General features: G+C 40.4%; 4 protein-coding genes, 1 long non-coding RNA gene and 1 other non-coding gene across 6 annotated transcripts; 2 read left to right on the forward strand and 4 right to left on the reverse strand.

Annotated features, from left to right (window-relative positions):
- The first annotated feature begins 9,720 nt into the window (after positions 1 to 9,720).
- Ir56d (Ionotropic receptor 56d) lies at positions 9,721 to 11,731 on the forward strand. The gene has a single exon (XM_017073000.4). The coding sequence runs from the start codon at positions 9,808 to 9,810 to the stop codon at positions 11,701 to 11,703; it is 1,896 nt and encodes a 631-aa protein (XP_016928489.3). The 5' UTR covers positions 9,721 to 9,807; the 3' UTR covers positions 11,704 to 11,731.
- A 496-nt stretch (positions 11,732 to 12,227) lies between these two features.
- On the reverse strand, positions 12,228 to 14,055 carry Ir56c (Ionotropic receptor 56c). The gene has a single exon (XM_017071898.3). The coding sequence runs from the start codon at positions 14,041 to 14,043 to the stop codon at positions 12,244 to 12,246; it is 1,800 nt and encodes a 599-aa protein (XP_016927387.3). The 5' UTR covers positions 14,044 to 14,055; the 3' UTR covers positions 12,228 to 12,243.
- A 772-nt stretch (positions 14,056 to 14,827) lies between these two features.
- On the reverse strand, positions 14,828 to 16,364 carry Ir56b (Ionotropic receptor 56b). The gene is given in 1 exon segment (XM_065863402.2): positions 14,828 to 16,364. A coding segment is annotated over 1 exon segment (1,275 nt). The 5' UTR covers positions 16,195 to 16,364; the 3' UTR covers positions 14,828 to 14,919.
- Positions 16,365 to 18,177: 1,813 nt separating this feature from the next.
- Positions 18,178 to 18,249, forward strand: TRNAH-GUG (transfer RNA histidin (anticodon GUG)). The gene has a single exon. It is a non-coding gene; the product is annotated as a tRNA-His (tRNA).
- A 1,966-nt stretch (positions 18,250 to 20,215) lies between these two features.
- On the reverse strand, positions 20,216 to 20,919 carry LOC139352577 (uncharacterized). Its single transcript, XR_011603802.1, has 2 exons — positions 20,822 to 20,919; positions 20,216 to 20,685 (listed from the first exon to the last, which is right to left on the reverse strand). It is a non-coding gene; the product is annotated as an uncharacterized lncRNA (long non-coding RNA).
- Positions 20,920 to 21,009: 90 nt separating this feature from the next.
- On the reverse strand, positions 21,010 to 22,254 carry LOC108008475 (thioredoxin-related transmembrane protein 2 homolog). Its single transcript, XM_017072330.4, has one exon. It carries the CDS (start codon positions 22,126 to 22,128, stop codon positions 21,304 to 21,306), a length of 825 nt encoding a protein of 274 aa, XP_016927819.3. The 5' UTR covers positions 22,129 to 22,254; the 3' UTR covers positions 21,010 to 21,303.
- Positions 22,255 to 22,868: the final 614 nt, after the last annotated feature.

Consider the following 22,868-nt stretch of genomic DNA (forward strand, 5'->3'; position numbering starts at 1 on the left):
CTAAAATTGTAAATGAAAACTGTTAAACTTCGTTTGTAAAATTAAATAATTAAAGTTAAAGCGCATGCATTTACCACATAGAATGTGTACATATGCACAAGATTTGCTCGCTTTGTATAGTTTGTTTTGTATTTTTATAAATACGTTGCAGTAAGAGAATAGCGGCCAATGCACACGAATTGTAAAGAAAATGTAACACACAAAACTCACGTATTTATAGGAATAATACTCGTATAAAATGAAAAACAAATGGGTCCATAAGTCAAATGGAAATGGAATATCATTCTCAATAAGTTGCTCAACTCGCTTCGCAAAGTGATTAATCAATCTTTCATTCTCTATTTTCATATGTGTACAACTAGGTAAAAGTATCTTAGTCATAAGTCATAATTACACCAAAGCAACTAACAAAATTTAAAGTAAAACATAAACGTTAACGATAACAATAAATAACACCAATTCAGTGATTGGGAACACAAAGTTTGGAAGCTGGAAACAATTAAGCTTAGTGTCAATTGTCTCTCAATTATTTTAGAAATGTGCACAATAACTACTGCAGAACTATAGCTGCTTATAACTAAATATAGATAGAATTACAGGTAGACGTAACTGCACCACAGAAACTTTTATTTAAAATTCCAGTTTAGTGGGAGTACTTTAATTTAATTACTTAAGCGAGTCGAAGTCGAAGGCCAAAAGCATCTTGCAGTGCGAGCCAAGAAGAATGATCCTAATGTCAATTTCAAAGTAAAACTTAACTGTAGTTGTGTATTATACATGGCAATTAGGCATAGTTAATCCATATTTAATGTATTACTAACGACTAAGCTAGGATAAGGCATAATTCATGTGCAATTCAAGTTACTTTAGCCCGCCAAAAGCCAATTATTTGCATCAATTTGGGTCGTTTGTTGGGAAATTCCACAAAATTATGCGGGGCATACAGACATACATAATACATACACATATGTAATAAATGCACTTTAAAGTATCCACCAGATACAAAAGAACACCCCGGCATACGAACATATCTGAACTTGATTGCGCAAACAGAGCGAAGCATTGTATAAAAGTTGAACGAAGCAATTTGAAAAGCGTGATTTAGATTTTTTCTCACAAAACAAAAAGAGATTCAAATGTGATTTTGCTATACTACCAGAGTAAACAGGAAAACAAAAGAAAACGAATTAAATTAAATGAAATGTACATGTACTGCGTTAAATTCCATGGCTTCTGTTGATGTTTTTTTGGTTTTTAGCGTTCGCAAACGTTCGAAATGTGTAGAGAACTAGTACTTTTAGGTAATTTAGTGTTCTAGCGTAGCATACTTATAAGGGCTGCCGCTGTCAAACATTTTGACTCGACTCATGCCGCCAGAGCCTTACTCTATCTTGCTGTTTCTGCATTTTAATTGAGATGTTTATTTACGATTCGTTTCACTGACTAAATGTATAAATGGAGTCCAAGTAAAAGCCACCGCCTCTATTTCTAAATAAACTTAGAGAGAATTGTGAACAAATTGTGTCTATACATAGTACATATACATATATACCTAGCGACAACTATAATTATGACAACTAAAAACCGAACTATGTGTATGTAATTGTAATTTTAATTGTAACTTATTACGAATCGAATCTACGATAGGGTATATACAATACATATATGAATGTATTATTCAAGATAGTTATATACGGCATATACACAGATATTATACATACTTATATACCAGTACCAGTGCATGAATAACTATTGAACTATATACATATACATACGTGTAGATATATACAACATAATACCGATACGCTAATCCTTTTGGACAACTTTTTCGATGTTGCTACTACGTAAGTTACGTAAACCAAAGAACAATGCATAGCTAACGATGACAAAGTGCAACAATTAATAAATAGTAGGCGAATTGTAAATTGTGGTGCAACCTGGTCGAGTATAAAGCCAAAAAATTAAGAGAAATTAATAGCAGCCGTTGCAGATCCACCTCCTCGGGGATCCTAGCACAATCGTTTTTTCCGGTCTTGATTCTCCCCAGCAAGCTTTTTGGACTCACTCCTGCCGGCACCACTGATTTCATTTGATTTACCAAAACTACCCACCAGCTGCTCTTCCAAAAGGCGCGCCTACCAAACTATACAAATCCCTTTCCATGCGGACGCATATCGTATTCCATGTGTCTCACCAACGATGCCATCACTATAAGAGAAGCTCTTCTAAACGCTGACTGCAGAATACCACCATGTTAAAAACAACTAAAAACTAAACCAGAAACCAGAACGAAAGGCAAATCCTAACTAACACGAGAGTATTTTAAACCAAAATCTATCTCTGTGGCTAACTTTCGGCAGAGTGGGATACGCTCATCAGAATCGTACTTACAATTAGAGTGTATACAAGCATAAATCGAGTAAATTGAATAGCGTATAAAGTATATTTTATTAGTAGCAAAATTTAAATGGTAACAGTAACAGTAATGTAAACGTAACAGTAACAGTAACAGTAAACGTAACAGGCTAACAGAAACAGTAAGAATGGAGTAAATGTTAAAAATTAAAAAAAAATTTATAATAATAAATATTATGCCTAGCGGTAAGTGTCTATTGAAGATCATTGCAACCTAACACAAGAAATGGCAATTCAACCAACAAAATGTTGTTAAGTTTTCCGCTTTATGTGTCAAATTAGCTAAAGATTGTAATTAACATAAAATGCTTAACGAATAATACAAGAAAGTTATGGTAACCAAATACTCAAAAGGCTAACTCATTTTTGAACTGTTGGCGCATGATTTTAATTGTAAAGAAATTATTTAGTTATACAACATTCGCTTAAAAGAGAGACTTTATTTATCTTTTAATAAACTAAGCATCATAATAAAGACCCCATCCGTAAACCAAAGAGAGAACTTTAAAAAAGAGAAGCGCAAGTAAGGCGAAACCATGCCCCCAAAGGGCGTTTAAATACATTTCTAAATGTAATTCCAAATGCATATATGCCAATTTGGGGATTTACAGAATATGAACAAGGTACTGCCGGTACCCCAAACAACAATAACTAACAGAGAAACGAAATATTATGAAAATCTATGCAGACAAATATTGTAACAGCAACCGAAAAACCAAATTCAAACGCGACAAAGATAAATAAAAATAAAATATTAAATTAAAAAGAAAGCGTTGTATTTTTATTACGGATTTCCTAATTCATATTCCAATTCGTGAAAATTTCCTGCTGAGTGCTGCCCCAGCAGGAAGCTCCCTATCGGATTATCTGGAGTTCAAAATCCGCTTGATGGCATCTGCAGCCAGTGCGGTAAAAACTTCTTCTCGCATCCGAAATGGTTATGGGAATCCGCTGAGTTGGGATTTAGCTGGTGCCGGTGACATCCTCGGTTTGCGAGAGGTCGCTTCGGTTTCAATTTCCATTTAAAACTGCACAGTTATGGCAGCGGTTTTCAAATGCACAGATACGCGTTCTCACGAAGGGAGCACACAGAAATCAGCTACAGATATTATTTTCCCCCAACTCAACAATGGGAGAACGCAATTGAAATTTCATAGAGCATTTAAGCATTAATTACAGGTAAGGTAAGTTCATCTGCCGACAAACCTTTTGAAGATATCTAGGGAACAAAAGAGATGGCAACTTAACAAGTGCTTGAACCGGAAAAAAAAATTTTATAAGATTTCAAAATCAAATTTAACATTACTATGAAATACCCAAAAGAAAATAAAATTGTTTATATTGTAAGATAAATAAAAATGTTTTAATTTTTAAACAGATAAATAATTTATAAGGAAAAGTACTAGGAGAATCCAATGACACACACAAATTAGACATTGTACTGTCCGAAGCAGCAATAATTTATATGTGTTTCAGCAGCTTGGATTACTTTGTGAATAATTATCATTCCTAAGGATTTTTAATATTTCAGAGATTTATATTTAAAAAAAAATTATTTTATATTAGTCTTTATAAGCCTAGAATTTTGTATTCCAGTTTTAGAAACTTTTAAAATTGTTTTGGGTCTTGTATACTTAAAATCGAGAAACCAAAAAAAAACAATTTTTTTAAGATTTAACGTTAATAAATAAAACCGTTTTTTTATACAGATAAATCATTTATAAGGAAAAGTACACATTGTACTGTCCATAGGAGCAATCATTTATAATTATTTCATATTACTCTCGATAAACCTAAATTACTTATTCCAGTTTAAGAAACTTTGAAAATCACTTTTTATACTTAAGATCGATGAGTTAATTAATTTTTTTAAAGATAGAATATAAAGCAGATTAATTCACTTAATTTAAATAACCCATATTGTATATATAAAACCCAGTAATAAATATTAACAATGTATTTTTAAAATAAAACGTATAGCATATGAACCATAGCCCTTAGCCTTTAAAACTTTGTGTGTGAAAAGATATGCATGCTCATAAAAACCATAGCCCCGTGCAATTCATATTTTGTCAGATGGTGTCGTGTTACCTTTGTTTTCAGTTGTTTTGTCACCTGAACTGTCATGTGGGGGGACAGAAGCCAACCGAAGCATAATAAAAAGCAGACAATTAATATTGTTCACTGTCAAACGCCGGCACTTAACATGGCACAGATTGCAGCGCGGTGGCTCGTTGCGTGGTCAATATAAAACTGATTGCATTCCGACTGCAGAGCAACTTCTAATTGACCTGGCTGGGATGTTGTTGGTGGGGGGCTGCGGAGGCAAATGTCTTCATTAGTTTAATTACAAACATTATTATTGCACACCGAAAGTTGCACTTGAATGCGCCGAGCAGCCAGGAAGTTCACTCAGCTCACACAGACTCATTTGGCAAGCGATTCGCGGCCAACAGCGAGATAATGAGGCAAAAGGCCAACGTGAAGGAAAAAGGCATGAAAACAAAGTGAATTTTTCCTTGTTTTTCGCGATCCCGTTTATTTTTTCCGACTTCCCGCACTCCGCATAAAATGGCTAAATTATACAGATAGGAGGAAATCTCTGGCAGCTGCCAAAATGCCAAGCAGTTGGCTAAGTGGGTAAACTTCGTCGGAGTGTTGCAATTCTTTAATCGTTTCAGCTTTCAGTTTTGTTAATAGACCTGTTCCATCTTAATTAAAACACAAAAGGAAGTGGAAAACAAGGCACAGTTAAAATGGTATAAGAAATAGGAAATAAGTAGTTAAAATTATGATAAACTTAAGACTTCCTGAAGAAATTTCAGATTTAAAAGATTTATCAAAATGGGTTTCAAAATTAAATAAAAAGCTACTACACACAAAAAATTGATAGGTAAAATAATAAAACGTTCCCCAACCATACATTTGTCATTTTTACCCATCAAATAGTTACTCTTACGTAAGACGTAAAAGTAAGTGTTACTATAAGAAATAGTAATGTAACTATGAAAAAGGGTGTCATAGACCCAACCCATGGATTGTAGTTAAGTAACTATTTTTATAGTTATCCAACCCATAAAATATACACCTATAAAATTTTAAAAATATTTTTTAAATTCATAAATACGTCACTGTAGCATGGTAATTTATAAGCAAAATTAATAAAACTACATTTTAAATTGCCTTTTTTATAAAAGACTTTCAGCTATGGTGGAAATATGTTGACGACTTTAGAGTATATAGGTATGTAAAAAAAGTCTTAACTTTTCAGAGTTTGACTTGGGACTTTAGGTGCTCGAGAAAAAAAATTTGTAAAGTTAAAGTTGCGTATTTTTGTGTGAAAGATTTTAGGTTATGATAACAATTTTTAGTAGTTAATTAACTATTTACTATTTCAATAACAAAACACACACATCTCGTGAACGTAACTATGTTAGTATTGGCTTAACTATTAAATATTAAACAAAGTAAAACAAGTACACATACAAACATTTTAAATAGTAAAGTAAAATTGGTTATAGTTACTAAACTATCTGCATTGGTCAGTTTTACCCACCAAATTTGTTTGTGTGAATACAGTTAGTGAACAGAGATAGAAATATTTTCCCATGATAAACATAAACCTCTATTGAATTTTGACTTGTTAAATTCAACCATCGTATAATGAAGTGGGTTATAAAGTACGTGCCAATATTTTTTAAGGACAAACACTTTCTTGGCTCACAAATTTAAACAATGTCAGCAAATCATCTTTTCCCTTTCCACCCCAAAAGATTGCGTAAACTGGAAGCCTTTAGCTTACCGTCAACTTGCGCAAGTACTCGTATTATTAAAATTTCGCCAAGGATCCAATTTTAGGGCGCCAACGACTCTTGCCACCGAAAATAGCCAACAATGTCGGCTCCTCTCGAGGAAACTGCTTAAAGTTTTGGCACAAAAATAATTACTTTTCATTAACATTGGTCGGCCAGTTTCAGTTTCGAGGCTCATTCGTGGCACCTGCTCCTTGGCCTTCCCCTTTGCCCGGAAAACTGACAAAGCCAAATAAACTTGACCAGAGGAAAAACACGGCCAACATGGCAGGAAGAGAGAGAGAAAATTAGAAAATACATTTTTCAGCATTAAAAAGTGTTCGACGTGCGGAGATTGCGGTAATTTCGCTTAACAGTTGGTTGCTGGCGCCAGCACTGGGTACACATGCTGCGGTGCCAGTCAGATGCACCTGCTTTCAGGGGGGTTTTCAGGGGGTTTCCAGGGGGGTTTTCAGGTGGGTTCCGGGCGGGAATGGACTCTCGGGAGGTAACCAACCATGTGGGCGGCGCTAAATGTCGAAAGTGCAGCCCAGCTGTCGGTGGGGGGCGTGGTCCGCTGCCAGGGGCTGAAGGTTGAAGGCGGTGGATGGGAGGTTATAGGTCGAGTTTATGGGAGCTGGGAGTTTGGGGGCATGGCAGCAGCTGGCACTTGACATGAGCAACGGCAACGAAACAACTCGAGGGCTTTCAACTACTCTCGCACATTTCGCTTCCGCTTAGAAATGGCAAAAACACGTCCCCGTACCCACTTTTAAACACAAACCCCACCCACTACCGCATACCCAACCCACTGGAAACCCAACCACACAGCATACAACACTTGTACCCACTGTTTGAAAAATAAAGTGTAACTGGAAAAGCTGAAATGAGATATACGGGCAAACAAAAAATGAGACAGAGGCCACGGGGCACCGCAGGATGGCAAATTTATAACTTAATATCAGATTGTGTCGAGTGGTTGGGCCACTTCGTAAATGCCATTGCCAAAGTGTATTTAATTATGACCATTTTGCTAACTCAATTGTTTACCATTTTAGGTTTATTCATTTAAAAACTAATTGTCGCAAATGGGATATATGGAGTTATTAAATCGATTCGTTTGAACTAAATGTATATAGCAATTCTTGTTTGGCACTATCAAACAAATTATATAAAGCAACAATTTACATTTTAATATTTTATTACTTTAGGCCTTAGGCTAAATGGCTCTTGCTTGATTTTAATCTAAATGACTGCATTTATTTTAAAAGGTCTTGGTAATATGATTCTTATATGTATATACATAAATTGTAGATAAGCTGTAGGGCATTTTTTCTCTCTGATTCCATAAATTTTTAAAACGTATCCAGTCACTTTGTCAAAATAAAGCAAGTGTCATAAAGCCTTTAACTTTAAAAGAGGAATTAAATCAGCCAAAATCTATTATCATTTATCATATAAAAATCCAAGGTGATACAGAAAAATGTATGGCCCATTGTACAGGCCGCACAATGTGGCTTAATGTATTTTAACGCTTTCGGCAGGAAACATAAACTTGGGGAATAAAAATAAAATAGCAAAAATGAGCGGGCACAAAGCTTGGTTTTGTCCAGGACTCCAGGACTCCACGGAGCACTTACGAGGGAAGTATAGCTCCAGGTATCAGACAACTGGTGGTTTTCCCACGCCCCCCCCAGTATCTATGAATCCTCCAGAGACGACACAAGACTTAAACACAAGTTACAAGAGCGTTAAATTACAATGCTTTTGACAAATCATCGGGCAAACAAGGCAACACAAGCCGCGCTGTCAATAGGACATTAGAGGCGGCTAAGAGGAAAAACCATCGGCTGCATCAATCATAAATATTTTAAGCCGCAAACACTGGCGATGGCTTTGTGCCTTTGTGCTTTTGTGCTGCGGAGCGAGTGTGTGTGGGAATGCGTGGCTAATTGCATTACCGGGCAGCAATGTGGCTCAAATGCCAGAATGCCAAAGCATCAGAATGCCAGAATGCCAAGACACGGCCTGATAAGCCTTCGTGGCTGCCACCGGGCTCCTGGCATTTGCGTCAATTATGGAGTTTTGCAGCCATTAAATTTTAATGAGAACTGCTTGGTTCGCCCCATGTCGCTCAACAGCTAGTCAAGCGAAAACGGCCTTTGGCTAAAATGCATTACCGACTTATCATTCAGCAGCTTACATTTTTACACGTCATTGGATTTAGTCAAATCCTATTGTGGAGGCGCCACAATTAATGTGTGTGTGTATTTTCAACTTTCAATTTTGCCCTTCTGTAAGTGCATTTAACGTAGCATAAAATTGTTGACGGCCTGCAAAAGGTATTTAAAATTCATAGATCCAATTAGGGCTTAAACTGACCCATTTGCCGCCCTGTCGAACTTAATTTGGCTCGAGAGTGCATGCATTTGGCTAAAACAAAGCGATGGGCCATCGCATGACCAGAAACTATTTGTCCAATTATATGGCCCTTGTCGCATAAACCGCGAAATGTTAAATATGGCAGATTTGCACTCAAGATAAAATTGCAATAGGGCCTTATGAGCTAATAAACGTGTCCTGAGCTGATTTAGTACAGGACCGCTAAGGGTTATTAAAGTGAAAACAAGGAAGAACGCTATAGTCGAGTGCCTCGACTATCAGATACCCGTTACTCAGCTATATGGAGATATGCAAGCAGCAAAGAGAGATTAAAATGCGCCACCTACCGGCGGTATACAGATTTAAGCGTTATGGGCGTTAGAGTGGACGTGGCAAATTTTTTTTTGGATCAATCGATAGGTATCGACGAGACCAATACATTTCAGTTAAAATTTTTTATCTACCATGAAAATTGTGGGCGTCACAGGTTTTCGCGGTTTGTGGGCGTTAAAGTGGGCGTGGCAAACTTTTTTTTGGGTCAATCGATAGGTATTGATGAGAACAATACATTTCAGTTAAAATTTTTATTCTAGCATCAAAACTGTAGGAGCCACAGTTTTGGGCGGTTTGTGGGCGTTAGAGTGGGCGTGGCACTGTGCTGAAACAAACTTGCGCTGCGTAAGAAGCTCAGGAATCTGCACGCCAAATCTCAATAGCCTAGCTCCCATAGTTTCCGAGATCTCAGCGTTCATCCGGACAGACGGACAGACGGACAGACGGACATGGCTAGATCGACTCGGCTAGTGATCCTGATCAAGAATATATATACTTTGTGGGGTCGGAAACGCTTCCTTCTGCCTGTTACATACTTTCCGACGAATCTAGTATACCCTTTTACTCTACGAGTAACGGGTATAACAAAGTACCTAAAATATAACTATATCCGAAAAAGATTCATGCACATATCATTTAAGTTCTAAAGCCCCCGATAAAGTAATTCAAAATAGTTTTGAAAAAAGATAAGATCCTTTAAGATTATAGAACCGCTCCTGGTCCGTCAGATTGTCATTACTGCCATTGACTTTGGCCAACAGCAGAATATGGTAACAGTAACAATGGTGATAAATGCTAGGCATGTCCCACAGCTTACTGGGTCCACATGCAAAGGGCGCAGCGTCCTTCAACTTGACAGTAACCCACTGGCATTCGCCGAACAAATATGGATAGTCGTGCTGCGGAACTTATTCTCCGCGAACGGGACATATTCCTATCTGGTTCCGAAAACATCCTCTTGCTCAACAACTCCTTCGTTCTGGAAATGTTCTTTAGGATAACGCAGCTGTATCACTTTAAGAACTTTATCTTCTACATATCCGAGAGACTGGACCTTAAGAACAAGGACTCTCAGGACTTCTTTCACGACTTTTGGACCTACTTTCCCATGGCTCCCAACTTGATAATCACTCGGGAACACCAGGTGGCTACACCGATGATGCAGTTCATCAGCACTCCATCGATGGTGATGATCTTCACAACGGGCAAAGAGGATCCCATTATGGAGGTGGCTGCTCAGAGTCTGCGAGGGATTCGCTGGCTAAAGACTATATTCATTCTCTTTCCCAGCATCGAAAGTAGGGAGTTCGACTCGAGTCGGGAGTCATTGGTCCACTTTACGGCTGGCATCAAGAACATCTACGATTGGGTGTGGAGCAAGCAGTTCATCAACACCTTGTTGGTCACCATCAAGGATAGTGTCTTCGTGCTGGATCCCTATCCCACGCCATCGGTGGTTAACAAGACGGGTGCCTGGAGGGCTGAGGACTTCTTTCAGAAACATTCTAAGAACATGAAGGGCTATGTGGTGAGAACACCTATCTTATACGATATGCCGCGTGTCTTCAAATCGGATAGGCCCACCAACAGATATGAAAAGAACTTTGTCCACGGCACCAGTGGGAATTTATTCCTGGGATTTCTTGAGTTCGTCAATGCCACCCTCTTGGACACCAGTGTAAATATGACAGTTGGCTATTTGAATATGACGGACTTGCTGGACTTGGTCGCCCAAGGAGTGTACGAGACTCTGATACACTCCTTCACCGAAATTACGACCAAGTATGTGGTCAGCTATAGCTATCCCATTGGCATTAACGACTGCTGCATAATGGTACCCTTTCGGAACCAATCCCCCGCGGATCAGTATATGCAGGAGGCTCTCCAAAATAACGTTTGGATACTAATCATCCTATTTACTCTATATATAGCTTTGGCTATTTGGCTGTGTTCGCCCCTGAGACCTCGTGACCTCAGCGCCGCCTTCCTGCAGTCCATCTGCACTCTGACCTACAGTGCGCCCACCTTCATCATTCGAACGCCAACGCTGCGTATGCGCTATCTTTACATAGTGCTGGCCATCTGGGGCATAGTCACCTCGAACCTGTACATTTCCCGAATGACCAGCTACTTCACCACTGCCCCACCGCCGCGACAGGTGAACACGGTGCAGGATGTGGTCGAGGCCAACTTGCGGATCAAAATGCTGGCCGTCGAGCATGAAAGGATGGCCAAATCACCGCTTCAATATCCGGAAAGCTATATGCGCCAGGTGGATTTGGTGGACAAGCACATGTTGGACCACCATCGCGACCCATTCAATACCTCCTTTGGCTACACAGTGAGCAGCGACCGCTGGCGATTTCTGAACATGCAGCAACTGCATCTGTGGAAACCGATCTTCCGGTTGACCGACATCTGCGAGGGTCCCTTCTACCACGTTTTTCCCATGCACCGGGACTCCCACCTGCGCTCCCCCATGACCGAGTACATAATGATCGCCCAGCAGGCGGGCCTCATGAATCACTGGAAGCGCGAGGCCTTCTGGGAGGCAGTGCACCTCCATCGCATCCAGGTGCACCTCTTCGACGAGGAGCCCATTGCCCTGAGCCTCGACTTCTTCGTCAGCGTTCTACGCACCTGGACCTTGGGTCTGATCTTGGCCGGACTGGCTTTTGCGGCCGAGATGAAGTGGCACGAGCACGTGACCCTCAAGCGGCGACCTGTCATTGGACTGACCCGCAAGCCGAGGTCGTTTCTCCGGCGATTCATGAAGTTGTGAGGCGGAGATAGCATACGAGTTTAAAACAAATTCGTTAGCTGATTAGACATCTTTAGGGAGTATTCTAAAATCGTTTCTCACATTTTTAAAACATCACCAATAATTTTTGTGTACAAATACTCTGTTTTTCTCAATAAACCATTTATAAGCAATTTTTAGAGAGTAGAGTAGTTAAGATTCGCTAACTTATATCTAATAATACTTAGGTTAGACTGTGCAACACTTTTAGATTTTTAAAGAAAAGCCGCAGTTTATGTTTTAAAGTCTGAGAGTACTGAACGAAACTGCATCTTTATAAAGATGGCGAGTTAAATATTGCTTACATATTGTATTGTATATATGCTATATATTTCAGATTTTTCATATTCACAGCTTAAAGAAATGTTGTTAAAGTTTTACATTTTTCTTTGGGTTTACCTAATGTTGAGGACGTGTACTTTAAATATGAAATGTAAATGTAAGTCTTACGGGGTATAAAATCCAAGCGCTACCTAAGCCCTAAGCGTTTTGATAAGTACTTTTTGTGTTGCACCTTGTTACTTACTGATAATAAAAAAGCAAGATGGCACTGCCCCTGGAAACCATTTCCAGGACAAACACAATACCGGCCAAGAAGCTCATGACCAGCAGTAGAATAAAGGCAATGGCCAGATGTTGCAGTCCAGCGGAGGTGTACTCCCGATTCTCCGGCAGCCGCTCGACCAAACCGGCATGGAGGGCAGACCCAAAGCTGCTGCGGGCATAGAAGTTGAGCAGTCCCATGGAGTGGATGCGGAACGTAAAGTACTCAATGTCGCGCCACAGGGATGAATCCATCTGGAGGGGAAAGGCCAGGTGGTAGGAGCCAAAACAAATACCACTCAATTTGAAGAGGCGCTGCTTTAGATGTTTCTGCTGCTCGTCGAGAAACTCCCAGTGATCCTCGGTGACGAAGTAGGCAAAGGAGCTATTGAATCTCGTCTGGTGCTCTGAGAAAATAGCTGAGTCCACGGGACGTAGCAGTTTGACGAACTCTTCGGACAGCTCCTTATTCAGATTTAGCAGGAATTCCATCTCGTAGTCAATTATCATCACAGGCAACTGGGCACTCACTATGTCATCCATAGTGTTGATCTGTGCGTGGAATAGATTCACGGTCAGAATGCTGCCCAAATTGGAGGTGTAGTAGGCGGAAAGGAAGAATCCATGGAAAAATACAGTGACCAGGAGAAGAAAGCGAAGCAGACAGGGCTGTTGTAACTGCCCCTCGGTGGGTACATTGATGATATAGCAAAAAGAGTCCAATAGAGCGCCCTGGTAGCCTGACCAACCTCCAAACATCCTGAGCCACATCAGCTCCAGAAAAGTCAGTCCCACAAGAGCTCCCAGTGCGAAGAACCACACGTTCCAAGCGAAGGGCTGCAGGGGATAATAGTAGGTGGATACACTGTTGTAGAGGGGAACCATCAAACACCACTGCACCACCAGCAGGGGGTACGTCTTCTCCAGTTCCTCATCCGGCATAAACAGGGCGTAGGCATGGGCACAGAACTCCATCTTGCGATCACGGACTAACTGCAAAGCCTCCTTCATATTGATCACCTGTCCACCAAGAGCATCCCTTGGCATTATAAGCTCCGCAAATGTACCGTTGATGAATTTCACAAAGGTATCAATGATCCTATAGGTACTACCTTCGTAGTGTCCCTGCGATTTGAAGAGATGTGGAAGATCCTGACGTAAGGGCGTGGTGAATCCAAAGCCACCCACATCAGAGCGGGCATTAAAAACCTTCTTCCAAACCTTTGCCATGTACGTCAAAAAGTCCGTTCGGTTCTCGAAAGTCATGGTGGGGAACTTGGTAACCCCGAAGAGCTGGTTTACTCCCTCCTCCGACTCAAAGTAAACCATGGAGTTTAAGAACTGCTCATTGTAGGCAAAGATCAGCAGTTCGTTAATCGGTTGCATTTCACCCACCTTGTCCACGTACATTATCATCGAGAAGTAGAAGTGGCGCCCAAGCAAGACTTTACTAAACACCTTCATAATCGGATCCTCTGCTCCGGTGGTGAACACAAAGCTCAAGTGGTTCCTTCGGGCCGAGGAGTGAAGCATTCGCATATCCGTATTATTGTTCACCACCGTCTGAGTGGCCGTCTCGCCAAAGGCCTCGTCTATGCGCATTATGAACTCATCCACTTGTTCCAAGCGCTGATGAGGACTTACGAACCATACGATCTCCTGGAACGCTTTAAACCGAGCAAATGGACCCAGCAGATTGAGCACGTATTGCATGTTCCATCCATAGTTCGGATGACATGAAAACAATAGTAGACCACAAACCAAAATCGTTGCCTGCATGTCTTTCCTCAAGAAGCTCCACGAATTAATTGAACAGGTTAAATCGTTTGCCTCGATTGCACACTGTTCTTTTAGTTCGATTTAATTGTTCCCAGAGGAAGACTTAAACATTGCCTCCCACAGCACCAATTTAAATATTATATATTAAATGGAAGTTGTATTGTCTTTCTGATGTTTCCGAAACCTGAAACCGCTGACATTTTCAAGGGTATTAATATCATAATTCAGCTTTATCCTAATTAATCCCTTGACAATTTTTTGTATGAATATGATAATTACACCAGCTTACAAAATGAAATCGTCAATGTGCTTCACAAAGCATAGTTCAGTTATCCGGAAAGGTTGGGCTCCCCTATTAAGAATATGAACATTATTTCTTATGATACCATTATTTTTTAAAGACTTCTTTAGATGCCAAAAAACCCCAACATTCAAATTTGATGTGCCCTTTTCTTTGTCGCAGAGCTCAACTTTACCGGAAAACTAAAGTGTCCGAATTTTTCAATTTAATGTTATAATGTTATGATGTTATGTGTTATTAATACTAAACAAAGCAAAATTATAGTGTCAAATGGATTCTGGGACCTTCTGTATGTATGTATATAAGAATGTCAGCAGAAATGGAACGCACTCGAAACAAAAAATAGTTTAGTCTATATTAAACATTCTAGTTATAGACATGATTATATAAACTCTTAGGACGGTCGAAAGTCTTAGCAACTATGGCCGATTCCTTCCTGTACCTTAAGTTTTAAACTTTTGACAACAGTGTACAATAAATAAATAAACTCTTAAGAATCTTCATTTATTCTATCAAGTGTGGATTGTCTTAGTGCTAAAACAATTCCTTGAATTGAGTAATTGACCAGCCACAAACTACCCGTAGCATTCAAATCGGTCGTACTGTGGGCGTCTCGCCCGCCGACGATGAATATAAAGCTCCAAGCAATAGACCAGTGAGCTAATTGGTATCCCCAGGACCAGGACAACCCAGGCCGTGTTGAAGAACTCCAGGTTCAGAGGCTCCACGGGGTAAGTGTCCAGGAATACCTTCGCATAGCCAGCCTGCTTGGCGTACCGGAAGGCGAGCTCCTCCCAGTAGTTCCACAGTCCCGCCTGCCAGACGTTCAGGATGAAGCGGTCCAGACTATCCGCAAAGCTGGCATTGGAGCCCATGGGCAGGGCGTTGAATAGGCCACCAAAACACACCTTGGACAGGTGGAAGTACGGCTGGATAAGCACCCGCTGCTGCCGGTTGAAGAAGAGCCAGGCATCCTGGGTTACCACATAGGCGTAGGCCCGCGAGGGACTGGCCAACAGGGCCTGGTAGTCCTGTCAACTGCGCGCGTCGAACTGGGGATCCAGCGAGGTGGTGTTCACCACCGGCAGCCAGCGCAGCTCCTCCAGCAGCGAGTCGTGGATGACAATCCGCAGTTTTGAGTGGATCAGATCCGACCAGGTGTCGATGGGCCGCAAGAACACCGGCTTCATGTCGAAGGCCGTCATGTGGCTGAGATGGTAGTTGGTCAGAATGAATCCAAGGACAAAGAGGAGCGTATAGAAGATGATTACGCGCAGCGAGGCATGCTTCAGCTTCACGGTCATGTTCATGTTGGGGCTGAACATCAGTAAGGCCATGGCATGGAGCACGTTCCGGGTGAAGGAGCGGGTGGCATTCCCGGGCTCCCGCCAGTGCACAAACCTGAGCAGCAGGGCCACGTAGAAAGTGCCGAGGAAGAGGCACGTCCAGATGTATCTGCCCAGTGGCCACACCATGTACATCCATTTGGGCAGCTCGGGAGCAAGGGGCACCATCACGCAATTGGTCATCATCTCCAGCGGATAGCTGTGCCGCGTCTCCTCGGAGAAGTCACCGATCTTGTCAGGTCGCATCGTAACCCCGTGCAGCGATATGTTGTACACCCCGGTCACAATGTCCTCCTCCACCACTGACTTTTTGGGCAGACTCTCGACGGGATCGAGGAGCAGCCGGTAGTGATACGTCTCGGCGAAGTGCTTCACTATCTCCATGTAAGGACCACAATAGATGGGCTCCAAAAACTCGGATTCGTTGAAAATGAAGGCGTGTGGAATGTCAAAACTATATGGCGAGCGGATCACACCACTCGCCAAGTCCGTGTCGAGCAGCATTTTGGGGCCGACTATTCAGATTGGCGTGCTCCTGGCCACGTTTATATAGCGGACACCTTTATCGATGGCACACGCAAAAAAGAACCGACCCTGGCAGACTGGCTGGCACCCATGTGTATATGGTATAGTATAGAAAATCCGGTTTGTTTCACTGCAAAGTTCAGAGATCCGCTGTTTAATGACACGTTTTTGTGTCCTGCCGATTATGGTCTAGATTGCAAAGTCATATGACCAACACATCGATGGGAAGGACTCTGTTATATGCCACTTATCAAAAATATTTTTGCGAATACGGCCTGGACTTTGTTACGAAGTCCAGCCAACCCACGCACACATTCAGCCCAACCTTTGTGTAGTTATTGGAGCGCAAGTACTTTCACAGTTCACAAAAAGAGTCCAGTTTTTACCATATTCAAAAAAGCAGGCCACAATTCACAAAAAATTCGTATGAGGACTTCACGGGTGTGGGATGGGAATGTGTATTTGAATTGGCAGCTTTCATGTAAATACTTTTCAATTTTTTAGGGTTTCGTCTGTGGAAAACTACGACGATTTCCACATACACATCCAAAGCCCACGGGCACGTGTGTTTGCAAGTGGGCCAGAATAAAAACAAAACTGCCATTGAAATAATATTGCACTTAAGGGTAATTACAAAATCGTTAAATGCTGAATTAAATGAAACTGGATTGTACAAGTTCGGATTGGAGAGTTTTGGTTGCTAGCAAGCGAAACCTGTTCATGGGGTCGTGAATGCAAAAGTTCAGCGAGTGTCGAGGATATATGTTTACATATATCTTGATGGCCAAAAGGCTGCCTATTATATTTATTAATTGAAGCGCAGAGCCAATAAAGTATCAATCCTTCTAAAGGTAAAGTGATAAAAAAGTGTAAAAATTTTTATGAACAGCTCACATAATGAGTATGAATAATGAATGCTATTTGAAAAGTACCTTTTATAAACTATTTGAACATAAAAGAGTGTCAACGCAAACACCATTGAACAAGGTTTTTTTTTTCATTGAGCTACACTTAAGTTACATGCAATCTGTTTGACCTTCCAATAAACCTGACATATGTATAATGTAAGATGATAATAATAGTTTAGAGTTGAAAATTTAATTTGTCAAGAATTGTATTATTATTATTAGCAATGGAATTTCATGATATAAATTTATTTTACTTTATAGTTAGTATGCATAGTTTAAAAACTATATCTTTTTGACTAGAAGAAAAGTATAAAATCTTACCCCTTATCAAAATCATTATTTGTTAAATTTTAGAACTTGGGTAGTTAAATATTATTATCATTTGTTTGTATTGGAAAATAAAGATTTGCTTAAATTTCATTTAATTTTTTTTTTAGATTAACAACTGATGTCTGGGAGAATACATTCATACCACCTATTTATTAACACTGCTTACATAAATCAATGAATAAATATATATTTATGAAATCTTTTCACTCTCCCATAAAATATGTAGTAAATTCAAATAAATCTATTCCTTCAGGGTCGCAGCCGTCTAAATTTATTCATATGTGGTTTATTTTTGGAACTTTTTACTTTGGCAACCACAGGCCACCCATATTTCGACCCTGAGAACGACCAACCGATACTGATAGCAAAACCGAACCGAATCGAATCGCTAAGCCCAGTGCCACGCCCACTTCCCGGCCCCCAAAAACCCCACTTCTGCTGGCTTGGCAAATTCAAATTAATTTATGAGCCAAAATCTTGTTTATCGGCTGATGGTTTGTCGGTTTTGTGGGTTTGCCCGCCTCGCCCGAGTGCTTTGGACTTTCACTGGTTGTTGCTGTTGCTGTTGTTGTTGGTACTGCTGCGATTAGAGACGGTAGTTGCTCCATTGCTCCACAAACGAGTTGTTTTAGAGCAAAGAAATGCAGTCAAATTGCCTTGGATAGATACACACTCACGCTGCTTATGAGCGCGATTTTCGGTCGGTGATTCAAGTGCCTTCGTAGCCGTGATCGTCTAGTGGTTAGGACCCCACGTTGTGGCCGTGGTAACCCAGGTTCGAATCCTGGTCACGGCAATGCTGCAATACGCATTGTCACGGGAAGGATCTTTTTTTTATACAGATTCCGGCAAAATACCGCATAAGAAATATCTTACCTGTCCTTAAGCATAGGCAGATACAATACTTAAAACATTGCTGATCAGACGATCCCGATTTCATATGTTTTATGTTTTTTTAAGATTCATGCATATGATTCTCTGTATGTTGTCTTATATTTTTAAAGCTTTACTCTATTAAATTGTAATATGATATGATTTATCAGCAAGGTATAATATTTTTAAACTTGCTGGGGACTTGCTAGTAAGTTGATGGGTTAATTACCTAAAGTAAAATAACTTATCTTTATGCTGTCTATATGGTCTTTACAGAAAAATATACTTCTTTTAATTATACATTTTTGCATTAACTTATTACCAAGAAAGATATAAAAAACTGAGATTTTTGAGATTCTTACTTTAAAAGGCCTACTAGAAATTTCTTATTTTAAAAGTCCTACTGGAAGTTTTGATTTTTACGTCACATATAACGTTTTTTTTTATCTTGTCCTTAAAGTATACAACCATCAGCAAGTTTAAAAATATGCGTATACTACCCTTTAAAATAAAAATCAGATATAACTCTTATTTATTTATTTATAATCACTTAAAAACTACCAATACGCACCGGGGAAATAAAATGCTGAGCACTGTTCTTTAAAAGAACAACATTAATTTAATCTTTTAAATTTCCCTTTTTATTTATTGAAAAACATTAGGGTAAAGTTTTCTTTAATTTATGATTTTGAATATCAAATATCTGCCATTTTGAAAAGACCCAAAGCTATAAATATAACAAATATGCATATCCCTCGATTAAGAAAAACAGCTTTGCTGTTGCTGTTGGGCAATATATCCTTCAAGGATACCTCAAACGAAATTGATTTATTTAATCTCTTTGTAGGAAACCAAGCGTTTTATAGTAAAGGCAGCACCTGAGCTGGAATTCAATTGTCCTGCCTTGCGGCTGTGGTTGCGACTTCAACAGCGGCTGGCTTTGACTTGAATTTTAATTTAATTGTGAGCAATTGACAGAAATATACAAAAACCCAATCCAGCACTTCGACCGAACGATATTAAGACGCTGGCAGCTGGTGTTGACATAAAAATGCAATAAAAAGTAAGAAACGAAGCAGACGTTACGATACACATCTCTATATATATATAATAGGACTCTGAATACCCTTTTGACAGTAGTGTTTCTGATATGTGCAAAGTTTTGTATACATCATCATTTGAAACGTAAACGTTAAAACTTTAAATTTAAAACCAATTACTTACCTAGTAATTACATACTTCTAAGAAATCTCTAACAAAAAAATACAATTTATGATTAAATAATAAATGAGTGACTCTGTATGGGATCTACATAGTTTTAAAGATGCAATTCAGTAATCATGTTTATTATGACAGGCACTACCCATCCACATGATTGATACTTTTTAGTAGCTTTAGCTTAGCGTTTTAAAACATTTCGGTTAAGGGTAGTTTTTAATATTTTTCACTTATTTTCTGGGTAAGTACCACCCTTGTATATCTATATCTATAGGGTATCGGCCAAAAAATCACTCAAAATCAATTGAATGTGGCCAGCACTGGTTTGGCAATAGCAATGAGGGAAATCAACGTGAAAATAGCGACAACAATGAGTTTCGTTGTCGGTGCGAAGCAAGTGCTTATTGGATTTTGCCCGTGAGAAGCGCGGGTGACAGCGCTTGGAAGTCATTACTGGTGAGGGTGTGAGTGCTGGGATCCACGGGAGCACCGACAGCTGAAACGGTGGAGCCTTGATCAAAGGCCGGAACAGACATACCCATAATTGGTTCGGCACGGTGAGAATCTTGTCCCACATCCCAATGGGAATTTAAATTTTCCGCAAATAAAACGGCCATGTGAGACAATCGTATTATTTACCATACCCAATACAATACACGTACTATGCAATGGCCATTTCCATGCCGTTTCATTGAAAATAAAGTAAAAATACAAATATTAACCACAAAAGCCTTGCTCCCATCTGTGGGTTGGTTGTGGGTGGATGGATGGGTGGTTGGGCGGTGTGCACTCGCCTGTATTTATGCATTTATATTCGACCGTTTCGCTCTGAGTATGTATGCATATTGAATGGATAAAAGGGATTTGCGTTTATTTCGCTGTGCGTCTGGCCTGGTGAGTTCCCCATGCGAACGTGTATATACGTTTATATGGCCTGTCTATATGGCCGATGTCTGCCGCCCATTTCCAAACGCAACACGCCGGAAACATTTTTGTTGTGCCGTTTCCATTGTTATACAATTTTGCTTAACACATTCGCAATAACAACGGGCACAGGCCCATTCCGTTTTATATTTTATAAACCAGGGAGGATGGGTTTTCACGTCGTGTTGTCCCAAACAATTGCCGCTCACAAGGGTTCCTGTTTTAAAAGGCAAGTACAATAAATATGTCATAAAATATTTGGATATTGTTGAACTGGGAATTTCTTAAAACTATTTAAATCGATAAACCTGAATTTCTTTATGAAAAGACAATGTTTTACTTATGAAGCTTACATTTTTGCTTCGGTTGATATAATCAGAACATCTTGAGATTACGCAGTTCTCTGGACCCTTCCAACTTACTCCCCTTCAATCCATCTTAAAATCTACTCGTTCTTAAACAAGCACCGGAAACTATCGTTTGAGCGCTGTTAATTGAATAAAATAGCAACCGCAGCAGGGGAATAACAACAAGCTGTAACTTCGTTGACTCATTTCACTCTTCTAAATATATTTGGTATTTGATGATTAGCTACAAATTAGATAAGCAAATGCAAGACCACACAAATAATTTATACAATAGCAACGCGACAAGGGCACGTTTGAGTTTAGAATTGAATGCAATTATTGGTGCAATTGTACGTGTCTCCGGCGGTGGCAGTTGAGGTCACAGCCTCGCCTCAATAAGTTAAAATAAACTAAGAACTAAACGAATAACAGATATTAGCACGTGCGCGCAGAAATGAGATGGCGTGGGTGGGCAGGGCAGCCGGAGCCTACTGGACCTTCTTGATCTCTTTGGTCTCCTTGGGCGCAACGGGCAGTCGCTCCACAGCCTCCTTGTAGAGCTGGTTGAGGCCGAAGGTGGCTCGCACATTGTCGCTAGAGAAGAAGAACTTCTGCAGCTTGCCTTTGGAATCGAAGCAGGGTCTGCGCTCCGTCTCCTTACCCTGCTGGAACAGGATCACAGTGGGCAATTGCCGGGAGAAGGAGCTGTCCAAGATGCGGTACTTCTGGGCCACTTCCGGAAAGCGTCCAATGTCGATCTTGCCGAACTTCAGGTGGTCCGTGTTGTACTCCGCAGAGAGCTCGGCAAACACGGGAGCAAAGTTCACGCAGCTGGGAATCCACACCGTGTAGAAACAGATCAGCCAGGTGGTTCGCTTGTCGCGGGCCAACTCCTCCTCAAAGACCTGTGCGTTCCGGAAGTAGGTGATGTGCTCGGGTCCGCGGTACGAGGGCTCGGGCAGCACCATGCCCACTAGGACGCAGAGCAGCAGAAAGCCCAGGCCGTAGCGGAAATCCGCATAGGCCCACAAAATAGCATTAGCTACTTTCGTGTATAGAAAGGACGAGGCCAAGTAGTTGATCATGGTGATGCTGCCCGTTTTGCGCGACCGTATCATCACCACGATGAGCAGAAAGAACAGGATCTCCACTTCGCGACTGTCCAAATCGCACGCCTCGTCCTCTCCGGCGAGATTGAAGAGCCGAATGCAGATGAACTGCGTCTTCTTGGCCAGCAGGTACGAGATGGCCAGCAGGATGTTCACCCAGTAGTAGGGCTTGGCCAGCAGCGCCAGCTGCTTCTTCCACGTCATCGTTGAGTCTGGGGGCTGAGTGGGCTGATGTGGGTCACGATTTTAATTAACAATTTCCCGAGTTTTTCTTTTCTTGCTTTTGACAGCCAATTGTTAATTTTAGCCTCGCCGTTGACTAGAAAAGCGCAGCTCCGGTGTCTGGCAGTGGCGTTGCCACCTGATGCGGGGAAAAGTGCTGCCATTACCAGTGTAGCAAAATGCGCTAGGTCATTTGGCGCCATTCAAAATTCAAAATGTATCTTTAACAAATCTATGTTAAAGCAGTTTTTAATTTACTAAACATAAAAATTATATGCGTTAACTTAGCACCTGGGAGCATAGAAAATTTATTATACCTTCTACAGGGATATTTGTTAAAATTTAAGGTTAGTTCTAAATGTTTAGATCTAAAAATGTGCTAAAATACTTGCGTTTACTTACAGGAATTATTAACCCAATTTGACCAAATTTATTTGGAGTAAATAATTATAATTAATTAAATTAATTCAAAAACAAAACCTGGAACAGGCCTCATTGTTTGCCAAAAAAGATAAGGGGATCGATCGACTCATTAACTGATACTGTTACATCAGCCTTTTTCCAATGACATTGACGAAAAAAAGGTAAAAAGTCAACGAGGACCTTTGCTATCGCCACACAAGCCAAATTATAATCTTCGAAAAAACCTGGCTCTACGTGCTCTCAGACACTCGTGGCTGTGATTATTAGCCTTATCATCCAAATTTTTTCGGGTTTATTTG

The sequence above is a fragment of the Drosophila suzukii genome, chromosome 2R, assembly GCF_043229965.1.
Source record: "Drosophila suzukii chromosome 2R, CBGP_Dsuzu_IsoJpt1.0, whole genome shotgun sequence".
Lineage (NCBI taxonomy): Eukaryota > Metazoa > Arthropoda > Insecta > Diptera > Drosophilidae > Drosophila > Drosophila suzukii.

Coding starts and splice junctions, on each gene's coding strand:
- Ir56c (XM_017071898.3), bottom strand. CDS start 14,043: ATGCAGGCAACGATTTTGGTTTGTGGTCTACTATTGTTTTCATGTCAT.
- LOC108008475 (XM_017072330.4), bottom strand. CDS start 22,128: ATGACGTGGAAGAAGCAGCTGGCGCTGCTGGCCAAGCCCTACTACTGG.
- Ir56d (XM_017073000.4), top strand. CDS start 9,808: ATGGATAGTCGTGCTGCGGAACTTATTCTCCGCGAACGGGACATATTC.